The 12002-nt window shown below is 47.2% G+C and overlaps 1 protein-coding gene across 1 annotated transcript in view; it reads left to right on the top strand.

Annotated features, from left to right (window-relative positions):
- The window catches only part of frmd8 (FERM domain containing 8), a 41221-nt gene extending 39867 nt beyond the window's left edge, over nucleotides 1-1354 (top strand). The window contains exon 10 of the mRNA XM_055664767.1: nucleotides 1170-1354. Within this exon, the coding sequence (XP_055520742.1) occupies nucleotides 1170-1288 (119 nt within the window). The 3' untranslated portion in view covers nucleotides 1289-1354. The remainder of the gene's footprint in view (nucleotides 1-1169) is intronic.
- Nucleotides 1355-12002: the final 10648 nt, after the last annotated feature.

Here is a 12002-nt window from a genome sequence, read left to right as displayed (position 1 = left end):
CATATCCCACCTCCAAGATGTGTCCTGTGTAATTGCATTGGCTCGAGATCTGAGATCCAAGTGTGGAAAAGGATATGCTCTATGGAACACTCTGCGCTTCCACAGGCGTTTAGTGATAGTGTTACTCATTTCCTGTGCTGCAACCTTAACCCTGCCTCATTTGCTGAATCCCCAGCTGTCCATCTATCGTGTAACAAAGAAACATAGAAAATAGCTGCAGGAAGAGGCCATTCGGCCCTTCGAGCCAGCACCGCATTCATTGTGATCATGGCTGATCGTCCCCAATAACCCGTGCCTGCCTTCTCCCCGTATCCCTTGATTCCACTAGCCCCTAGAGCTCTATCTAACTCTCTCTTAAATCCATCCAGTGATTTGGCCTCCACTGCCCTCTACGGCAGGGAATTCCACACACTCGCCACTCTCTGTGAGAAAAAGTGTTTCCTCCGTTCTAAATGGCTTAAGTGCAGGAGTAGAGGCCATTCCACCCTTCGAGCCTGCACCGCCATTCAATGTGATCATGGCTGATCATCCCCAATCAGTACCCCGTTCCTGCCTTCTCCCCTGACTCCGTTATCTTTAAGAGCCCTATCTAGCTCTCTCTTGAAAGCATCCAGAGAACCCGCCTCCACCGCCCTCTGAGGCAGAGAATTCCACAGACTCACATCTCTCTGTGAGAAAAAGTGTTTCCTCGACTCCGTTCTAAATGGCTTACTCCTTATTCTTAAACTGTGTGTGTGTGTGTGGCTCCTGGTTCTGGACTCCCCCAACATCGGGAACATGTTTCCTGCCTCTAGCGTGTCCAAGCCCTTAATAATCTTACATGTTTCAGTGAGATATCCTCTCATCCTTCTAAACTCCACAGAGTGTACAAGCCCAGCCGCTCAATTCTCTCAACACATTTCAGGTCGGGACTGGGAGTCTGGAGAGATCCTTGATCTACAATCCTCCAATCTGCCCCATTGCTCCTCCTGCACTTTTTCTTTCTCTGCACTTTCTCTGTCGCTGTAACAAGCCCATTTTCTCAGCATATGACAGTCCCGCCATCCCGGGAATTAACCTTGTAAACCTACCCAAGAATTGCAAGACTCTGTACTTCCTTTGGAGTCCCTCTGCTCTGAAAGGTAATCTGTAAAATGTGCCCCTTTTTGAATATATTCTCCATCTTTCAGGCAAAGAAATCAAGCGGGTGAAACCCAAGAGAGCCGCCTCGTTCTTCACAAGGCAGGTGTCGCAGGGACCGGCCTCGTACAGTACTGTGGCCATCTCGGAGACGCTGGAGCAGGGCTGAGGTGGCCGACTTGGAAATGGACGCTCCCCTGGGAAATGAAAACAAGGACCGACAAGCTGGGGAAGGGGTGGGGGGGGGGGGGGGGGGGGGGGGGGGGAATTGAAGCAAGAAATTGTGCCAACAGCCAAAATTCACTTGGTATTTCAAAGAGGCTGTAAAACCATCTCCAGGAGTTTCTGCAGCCGCAGGATGTGACGATCCCCATTACCCAGTGTTGTACCTGGAGTCTAGGAATCGTTGAAACACGCAAATTGCCGTATGTATAATATATAATCTATTATTTAAGAAGAGAATGAATGGAGTTGTAGATACGTAATGATTTATGAAGCGCAGTGGTTCCCTGCACAATTCTGTGGTCCTTTACATTTCTGGCAGAAATCCAACCTCGCCTCGCTGTCCTGTCCTGTCCTGACTACAGGTTTCATATGTAGAGGAATGCACTTGGGATAGTCCTTCCCACACGATCTCAAAGTCCATCTGAAACGCTCGCTCTGACTGTGGGGCGAGCAATTTTTTGCCATGTGGATGCAATGAAGAGTTTTGGGGAGAGAGTGGGAATCCCAATTTTTTTGAAATAACAGGGGATTTAAACTGAAGCAATGATATATGCGTGTTGGCCTCTGGAGAACAAGCCTTTTTTTCACAGTGTTTAAGAGGGAACTGCAGATGCTGGAGAATCGAAGGTTGCACAAAAAAGCTGGAGAAACTCAGCGGGTGCAGCAGCATCTATGGAGCGAAGGAAATAGGCAACGTTTCGGGCCGAAACCCTTCTTCAGAGTCTGAAGAAGGGTTTTGGCCCGAAACGTTGCCTATTTCCTTCGCTCCATAGATGCTGCTGCACCCGCTGAGTTTCTCCAGCTTTTTTGTGTAGCCTTTTTTCACATTTGTGAGGTCATTAGGACCTGGTACTTGCCTTATCCTTGCTGCTACTGATGTCCAGCATCACGGTTTAATTCACGTTTCGGTGCCTTTTTAATGCATTTCATTTTTTTTTAATTTCTCCCTCCTGAATGCCTACAAGTTGAGGGGGAGATGAGGGGGGGGGAACAGAAGCTTAGCTTCAGCGCTGTCTGCGTGCACGTCGAGATTGGCGTCCGGTGTGCGTGCGTGTGCGCGTGCGTGAAGAGACGGCTTCTAGTCCGAGCTCAAACACTTCGCTACATTCCTGATTTTTGAAATTTCCGCCTTCCCCTCGGCCTGGGTGTGTCGCAAGCGATCTTGTTGAGCGGGTTTTGTGTCAACGTTCGCATGGATCCCCGGAAAATGATCCACCTCCAGCATTCCCAGCTGCAATCCCACTTGCAAATGGCAACTTCCCTTCCTTCCCACTTCCTTCTAACTGTTGTCAACAGCAAAAAAAAGAATTAGTGTCCTTAGAATGATGTGGAGGACAGATCTGCGACACCTGCCTCTATTTAATGTCACGCCAACAGCTTGGAAAGCTAACGTTACAGGCTGAAAGAGTTGAATCAAATCTGGGGGCGGTATTGTTTCAGTAGCAATAAAAGATGTATTACATTCCTAATAGACTACTTTCGTTGCTTTTAAACTGCGTGCGTAGGGAGCTGCGGTGCTCCAATGAATACGTAATATCTCTTCCCCTGGAAAACAATTCGGAAGACGGAAGTTCTGCGCTGCACTGAAATTAATCCAAAGAACACTGCTGGGTGCAGTGTCCATTTCTGAATGCACTATATAAGGTAACGAATCATAGTCTGTTTAGGAGATTATTGTTCTATTTTCAAGTGGTTTAATCTGCTGTGTACAAATGATTTTTTTTTTTGGGGGGGGGGAATGTTCCTACTAATTGTTAATGCACATGTTTCACAGATTTGCAATATTCAAATTTCTTTCTACTAATGTGAATTAAAAAAAAACAAAACACTTTTTTTCTTACAGCGCTTTTGAGTTGTTTTTCTTTCTTGCTCCCCTGCCAAAAGTTGTGATGGAAGCAAGTTTGTGGATCATTTGGACTGTCATAGAAACATAGAAACATAGAAATTAGGTGCAGGAGTAGGCCATTCGGCATGCCATTCGCTTTCTTCACTGCCTGCTGTACCTGCAAGCTTACTTTCATAGACTGTGACCACCAGATCCCCTTTTAGACACAGACACAGAAATTAGGTGCAGGAGTAGAGGCCATTCGGCCCTTCGAGCCTGCACCATTCGCCATTCAATATGATCATGGCTGATCATCCAACTCAGTATCCCGTACCTGCCTTCTCTCCCATACCCTCTGATCCCCTTAGCCTCAAGGGCCACATCTAACTCCCTCTTAAATATAGCCAATGAACTGTGGCCTCAACTACCCTCTGTGGCAGAGAGTTCCAGAGATTCACCACTCTCTGTGTGGAAAAAAAGTTCTTCTCATCTCGGTTTTAAAGGATTTCCCCTTTATCCTTAAACTGTGACCCCTTGTCCTGGACTTCCCCAACATCGGGAGCAATCGTCCTGCATCTAGCCTGTCCAACCCCTTAAGAATTTAAGAATGAGGCATGGTCATTAAGAAGGAACTGCAGATGCTGGAAAATGAGTGGTGAATCTGTGGAACTCTCGGCCACAGAAGGTAGTTGAGGCCACACAGTTCATTGGCTATATTTAAGAGGGAGTTGGATGTGGCCCTTGTGGCTAAAGGGATCAGGGGGTATGGAGAGAAGGCAGGGATGGGATACTGAGTTGGATGATAAGCCATGATCATATTGAATGGTGGTGCAGGCTATAAGGGCCGAATGGCCTACTCCTGCACCTATTTTCTATGTTTCTATATGGAACAAATGAATGAAAGATATGCCAAAAGGTATTTTTCACACAGAGAGTGGTGTATCTGTGGAATTCTCTGCCACAGAAGGTAGTTGAGGCCACACAGTTCATTGGCTATATTTAAGAGGGAGTTAGATGTGGCCCTTGTGGCTGAAGGGATCAGGGGGTATGGAGAGAAGGCAGGTACAGGATACTGAGTTGGATGATAAGCCATGATCACATTGAATGGCGGTGCAGGCTTGAAGGGCCGAATGGCCTCTACTCCTGCACCTATTGTCTATGTTTCTAGTTCCAGGCCATAACGAACCTTGACGTGAAATAAGAGCCATATCTAGCTCTCTCTTGAAAGCATCCAGAGAACCTGCCTCCACCGCCCTCTGAGGCAGAGAAACTCCAGAGTGTACAAGCCCACAGCCGCTCCATTCTCTCAGCATATGACAGTCCCGCCATCCCGGGGATTAACCTTGTAAACCTACGCTGCACTCCCTCAATAGCAAGAATGTCCTTCCTCAAACTAGGGGACCAAAACAGCACACAATACTCCAGGTGTGGTCTCACTAGGGCCCTGTACAACTGCAGAAGGACCTCTTTGCTCCAATATTTGACTCCCTCTTGTTATAGGTAATACTTACCTTGGTACCTGACTCTAATATGCAATACTAGACCATGAAGGAAAGATTGACAGTCTCAAAACAGCAAGAGCAATTTGGCAGAAAACTTGAATTTAGCAATATTCCCATTGTTGCCTATTTAGTCACACACGCTGCGATGACTTGCTAGCCCGCGCCTTGAGTATCGTAAAACCACAGCATGTTTTATGTAATTACCAAACTAACGCTGACACCCAGCTGTATACGGAGGTATTGACTCATAGCTGTGTACAAGTCGCTTTTGGAAGATCAGCTTTGAAGACGGATTTAGCAACATAATTGCATGTATATTCTTACGTAATTTTCCAAAGTAAATTGGCACTGGGGCAGAGCTCGGCAATTAGAAGGTTGAAAGCCGCAAGGGCATTGAAAAAGATTGACGGTTGCTGAACCAAATGCAACGCACTCCTGAAACGGCAAAATAAAAGTCACATTTCTTTTAAAAAAAAAATCTCTTGCTTTGCTCTCAATCGGTACAGGAAAGTGGTGCTGAAGGTAGAATATAACCTGTGGATGGCAGAGCAGGCATGAGTGACTAAATGAGACCTGCTCCTGACTGTGTCCCTGTGTGTTCATTTTCAAAGTGAGCTTTCAGGACAAAAACATCGGATATTTCACGATGATACAAGATACATTTAATTGTCATTTGGACCCCTTGAGGTCCAAACGACATGCCGTTTCTGCAGCCATACATTACAAACACATAGACCCAAGACACAACATAATTTACATAAACATCCATCACATTGCTGTGATGGAAGGCCAAAAAAACTTATCTCTCCACTGCACTCTTCCCCCCCCCCCCCCCCGATGTCAGAGTCAAAGTCATAGCCCCCGGCTGGCGGTGGCGATTGTCCCGCGGCCATTAAATCCACGCCGGGTGGTGCGAGGTCGCACACCGGGTCTTGGTGTTAGAGCCCCCGGCGTGCGCTCGCAGAGTCCCGCGGCCATTCCAAGCCGCGCGGGGCAGTGATGTCAGGCCCCGCTCCAGGAGCTCTTCGACCCCGCAACTCGGGCGGGAGAAGTCGCCGTTGAGAGAGCCCTGAAAAGCGGTCCCCCTCCAGGGACCCACGGGCTCCCGGTGCCGCCGTCCGCAGACCTGCAGTTGAAGCCTCCGACTCTCCGGTCGGGCCGCAGCAGCAGCAGCGTTCCTCCACCGCTCCACCCGCTCCGGACTCGGCCAGCCCCGCGACGGTGAGGTGAGTCGTCGGCACCAGAGTCCCCGGTCTCTTCCTGTTGGAGGCCGCTCCTCGTTGCAGCCCCAACGACAACGGAGACCCGACGAGAAAAGGTCGGGTCTCCCGTGCAGGGAGAGATTTAAAAGTTTCCCCCTCCCTCCCACCCCACCCCCCCCCCACACACACACCCCAACAAAAAATAACAAAAAACTACATAAAAACATAGGCAGAAAATAATAAAACGCGGACGGGCTGCAGAGGCCGCTGCTGACGAGAGTCGCGCCGCCCACCGAATGAGGAGCGGTGCGTGCGCTGGTGTTGAATATAGAGTCTAGAGGAGAATGATCCCGGAGATGATTTGGTTAATTAATGTTTGAGGAGCGTTTAGTGGCTCGGGGCTTGTACGCACAGGGGTTTGAAGGGTGAGGGTGGGGATCCCATTGGAAACCTCCCGAATAATGAAAGTGGATGTGGAGAGGATGTTTCCAGCTGTTGTAGGAGGTCACAGAATAAAAGGGGGTACCTTTTAAAATGTAGATGAGGAAGAATTTCTTTAACCAGAGGGCGATGAATCTGTTGAATCCAAGGTGGCGGAGGCCAAGTCATTGGGTATTTTTAAAGAAAAGATTGAGGGATTAACAACATATAACAATTACAGCACGGAAACAGGTCATCTCGGCCCTACAAGTCCGTGCCGAACAAATTTTTTTTCCCCCTTAGTCCCACCTGCCTGCACTCATACCATAACCCTCCATTCCCTTCTCATCCATATGCCTATCCAATTTATTTTTAAATGATACCAATGAACCTGCCTCCACCACTTCCACTGGGAGCTCATTCCACACCGCCACCACTCTCTGCGTAAAGAAGTTCCCCCTCATATTACCCCTAAACTTCTGTCCCTTAATTCTGAAGTCATGTCCTCTTGTTTGAATCTTCCCTATTCTCAAAGGGAAAAGCTTGTCCACATCAACTCTGTCTATCCCTCTCATCATTTTAAAGACCTCTATCAAGTCCCCCCTTAACCTTCTGCGCTCCAGAGAATAAAGACCTAATTTATTCAACCTATCTCTGTAATCTCTGGGATTCTTGATTATTGAGAGCGTTTAAGAATAACGACTACGGCACATATTTGAAACTTATAAGACTATTAAGGGCTTGGACACGCTAGAGGCAGGAAACATGTTCCCGATGTTGGGGGAGTCCAGAACCAGGGGCCACACACACACACACAGTTTAAGAATAAGGGGTTAGCCATTTAGAACGGAGACGAGGAAACACTTTTTCTCACAGAGAGTGGTGAGTCTGTGGAATTCTCTGCCTCGGGTGGAGGCCGGTTCTCTGGATGCGTTCAAGAGAGAGCTAGATAGGGCTCTTAAAAATAGTGGAGTCAGGGGATATGGGGAGAAGGCAGGAACGGGGTACTGATTGGGGATGATCAGCCATGATCACATTGAATGGCAGGTGCTGGCTCGAAGGGCCGAATGGCCTGCTCCTGCACCTTGATTACGGAGCAAAAGCAGGAGACTGGGATTGAAAGGGAAAAACGACTGCATGGCAGAGCCCACACAATGGGGCCGAATGGCCTCATTCTTGCTATGTCTGAAAATGCGATATGTTTAAACGAACCCAGTAATTTGCCTTTCCTGCTTTGATGGGGTTTGTTAAATATTCAATACGCCGGGGGGTACAAAGTTAAGGCTTGTAGAATACTTCGAGGAGTGTTGAGAAATGAGTTTAGGAAGAAGTGATGCAATTCTGGAAAGAAACCTCGTCATATTTTTTAACAAGTGTCTACATGAGCAGTTGCAGGGTTCGAAACTCCCCAGACGACAGATGATGCTGGGAACTAGCGTTAACCCTCGGGGGTTCTTTTTGGGCTAGTATGAGCACAACGGGCCGAATAGGCTGTCTCTCTGCTGCCTCGGGATGATATGTACCCCTGGTTAGGATTTTGAAAGTTTGACAAAGCAAATGTTTGTGTCAAATTTTTCCAAAAGCTTTTTTGAAAACCTGTGGTCCCTTATGATCCAATGCTTAACCTCACATTTGACAAACCCAGTGATTAAGAACACCATTGGGTTTTCCTCGGTTTACTAAAGAACAAAGTTTGTTTACCGTGACTAAGCCGACCGCTCGTGCTGCGGAGAAAGTCGGGGCTATTTTGGTCTGCGCTTTCTGAGCACTTAAAGCCAGGATTGGTCTCATCAACAGACAATTGGAAAATAGCAATGACACATAGCCGGCCTAGCTCCCTCTGTTTTGGCTCCACATTCACTGGAGGCCACAAGTCAGTGGATATTTTTAAGACAGAGGTTGATAGATTCTCGATCACTGCGGTGTCTGCGGTTATGGGGAGAAGGCAGGAGAATGGGGTTAGGAGGGAGAGATAGATCAGCCATGGTTGAATGGCGGAGTAGACTTAATAGCAAGAATGTCTTTCGAACAGAAGAAGCTTTCCACCTTGGTACGTGACACTAATAAACAATACTGAACCATGAAGGAATGATTGACAATCTCAAAACCATTAATAACATAGAAATTAGGTGCAGGAGTAGAGGCCATTCGGCCCTTCGAGCCTGCACCATTCGCCATTCAATATGATCATAGAAACATAGAAATTAGGTGCAGGAGTAGGCCATTCGGCCCTTCGAGCCTGCACCATTCGCCATTCAATATGATCATAGAAACATAGAAATTAGGTGCAGGAGTAGAGGCCATTCGGCCCTTCGAGCCTGCACCATTCGCCATTCAATATGATCATAGAAACATAGAAATTAGGTGCAGGAGTAGAGGCCATTCGGCCCTTCGAGCCTGCACCATTCGCCATTCAATATGATCATGGCTGATCATCCAACTCAGTATCCCGTCCCTGCCTTCTCTCCATACCCCCTGATCCCTTTAGCCACAAGGGCCACATCTAACTCCCTCTTAAATTATATCCAATGAACTGTGTGGCCTCAACTACCTTCTGTGGCAGAGAATTCCACAGATTCAGATTCAGATTCAATTTTAATTGTCATTGTCAGTGTACAGTACAGAGACAACGAAAAGCATTTAGCATCTCCCTGGAAGAGCGACATAGCAAATGATTTGAATAAATAATAATAAGTGTCCGGGGGGGGGTGGTGATTGGCAGTCACCGAGGTACGTTGTTGAGTAGAGTGACAGCCGCCGGGAAGAAGCTGTTCCTCGACCTGCTGGTTCGGAAACGGAGAGACCTGTAGCGCCTCCCGGATGGTAGGAGGGTAAACAGTCCATGGTTGGGGTGAGAGCAGTCCTTGGCGATGCTGAGCGCCCTCAGATTCGCCACTCTCTGTGTGGAAAAAAAAATGTTTTTCTCATCTCGGTCCTAAAAGATTTCCCCCTTATCCTTAAACTGTGTGTGTGGTCCCAGGTTCAGGAATAACCTTCTATTCGTCTTGCGTATATGGGGTGCACAGCCTAACAAAACATGTGTCTGTGCCCGTCAGGTTGATTGCATTAGTTGAAACGGGGTTAGCTACGTGAAGGTTGCAATCTCCCACCCCAGCAAATTGGACTGAAGGGCCTGTTTCCATGCTGTTGTGACTGAAAGCAGAATGGGCCACACACTCCCCTGGGCCTGTCCCTGTTCCTCCATCCCCAATCCAGTGACTCAAGAACTGTGCAGATGCACTTCAGTTTCTGTGGACCATTTCAGGGTGAGTGATGGGGCCTGTCCCACTGTAGGAGTTAATTCAAGAGTTCTCCCGAGTTTCCCCCTCATTCGAACTCGGAGAATTACGGTAATGGCCGCTCGTAGGTACTCGGGGCTCTCGTGAACCTTCGCGAGCTTACCGCGTTTCCGGCGTACCTGCCATTAGCGTTACGAGCCGCTAAGAGACGTTCCCGAGCTCCGACGTACATTCTACGTACTGACCACGAGTTTGATTTTTTTTTTTAAACTCTGGAGAGCTCTTGAATTACCTCGTACAGTGGGACAGCCCCTTAAGACAGAAGCAAGTTTGGCATTGGGTCAATCATTCTTGTTAGAACTCTTGTTAGAGCCTGAAGACTGCAACGTCCAGGTTCAGGAATAGCTACTTCCCCACAGCCATCAGGCTATCAAACTTGGCTCGGACAAAATTCCATCGAGGGGGATCTATTGCAGTCGCTGCCTCAAAAAAAGGCTGGCAGCATCATCAAAGACCCACACACTCATCTCCCTGCTACCTCCAGGTAGGAGGTACAGGAGCCTGAAGACTGCAACGTCCGGGGTCAGGAATAGCTACTTCCCCACAGCCATATAACATATATGGTTTGTTATATGGTTATATTATAACAATTACAGCACGGAAACAGGCCATCTCGGCCCTACAAGTCCGTGCCGAACAAATTTTTTTCTCCTTAGTCCCACCTGCCTGCACTCATACCATAACCCTCCATTCCCTTCTCATCCATATGCCTATCCAATTTATATTTAAATGATACCAATGAATCTGCCTCCACCACTTCCACTGGAAGCTCATTCCACACCGCTACCACTCTCATCAATGATCTGGGTAGCATCGTTTTTATCATGAAAGTAAAGAAGTTCCCCCTCATATTACCCCTAAACTTCTGTCCCTTAATTCTGAAGTCATGTCCTCTTGTTTGAATCTTCCCTATTCTCAAAGGGAAAAGCTTGTCCACATCAACTCTGTCTATCCCTCTCATCATTTTAAAAACCTCTATCAAGTCCCCCTTTAACCTTCTGCGCTCCAGAGAATAAAGACCTAACTTATTCAACCTATCTCTGTAACTTAGTTGTTGAAACCCAGAAACCCATCAGGCTATTAAACCTGGCTCGGACAAAACTCTGAACATTAATAGCACATTATCTGTTAGTTGCACTTTACCAGTTTATTTATTCATGTGTGTGTGTGTGTATATATTTATCTAATGGTATATGGACACACTGATCTGTTCTGTAGTCAATGCCTACTATGTTCTGCAAAGCAAGAATTTAATTGTCCTATCTGGGACACATGACAATAAATTCTCTTGAATCTTGAATCCGAGCAAGTGTCGACTCTGGAGACAGATGAGAGAATGACCCATATTCTGCCCTTTGGGCTATCTTCTCAGAGTCATCTCCGGTGTCTGATTAGGCTAGTGATCCCCGGCTGATTCACCCAGCAGTCTTCCTTGAAAAAAGCCCAGGCATCTTCTCCCCACCTCCCCTCCCCTCCCCGTGCCTTCTCTTTGTGTTATTGTTAGGTTGGGAGCCTGATTGTTGGGACTTGTTCCAGACAATATCCTCACTTGAAGAATATGTGAGCAATGCCTGGGAAGCCGTGACATTCCTTCCATTGCAGTGTTTTACTCGAATAAAAAGCAAAAACACAGACGCTGCCTGAAACAATAGAACAAGCACACTGAGTCCAAGATAGAATGCGTTCGTACTGACAACCCCCCCTGACAACAAGTCTGTTTGTACTGGCTCGCCACATCCACAGACTTCAGGGTAAACACTGGCAAAAACGGTCTGTCTCTCCCCTCCGGAGGCCCAGTGGCACATTTCTTACAAGGAAGCAAGGAAGTATGCAGATGATACTAAGATAGGTGGGGTTGCGGGTAATGAAGTAGAGTTTCAAAGCCTACAGAGAGATTTATGCCAGTTGGAAGAGTGGGCTGAAAGATGGCAGATGGAGTTTAATGCTGATAAGTGTGAGGTGCTACATCTTGGCAGGACAAATCAAAATAGGACGTACATGGTAATTGGCAGGGAATTGAAGAATGTAGGTGAACAGAGGGATCTGGGAATAACTGTGCACAGTTCCCTGAAAGTGGAATCTCATGTAGATAGGGTGGTAAAGAAAGCTTTTGGTGTGCTGGCCTTTATAAATCAGAGCATTGAGTATAGAAGTTGGGATGTAATGTTAAAATTGTACAAGGCATTGGTGAGGCCAATTCTGGAGTATGGTGTACAATTTTGGTCGCCTAATTATAGGAAGGATGTCAACAAAATAGAGCGAGTACAGAGGAGATTTACTAGAATGTTCCCTGGGTTTCAGCAACTAAGTTACAGAGAAAGGTTGAACAAGTTAAGGCTTTATTCTCTGGAGCGCAGAAGGTTAAGGGGGGACTTGATAGAGGTTTTTAAAATGATGAGAGGGATAGACA

This window comes from Leucoraja erinacea, chromosome 44, assembly GCF_028641065.1.
Source record: "Leucoraja erinacea ecotype New England chromosome 44, Leri_hhj_1, whole genome shotgun sequence".
Lineage (NCBI taxonomy): Eukaryota > Metazoa > Chordata > Chondrichthyes > Rajiformes > Rajidae > Leucoraja > Leucoraja erinaceus.
Note: the sequence above shows the minus strand (reverse complement) of the source record. Positions and strands in the feature narration are given on the sequence as shown.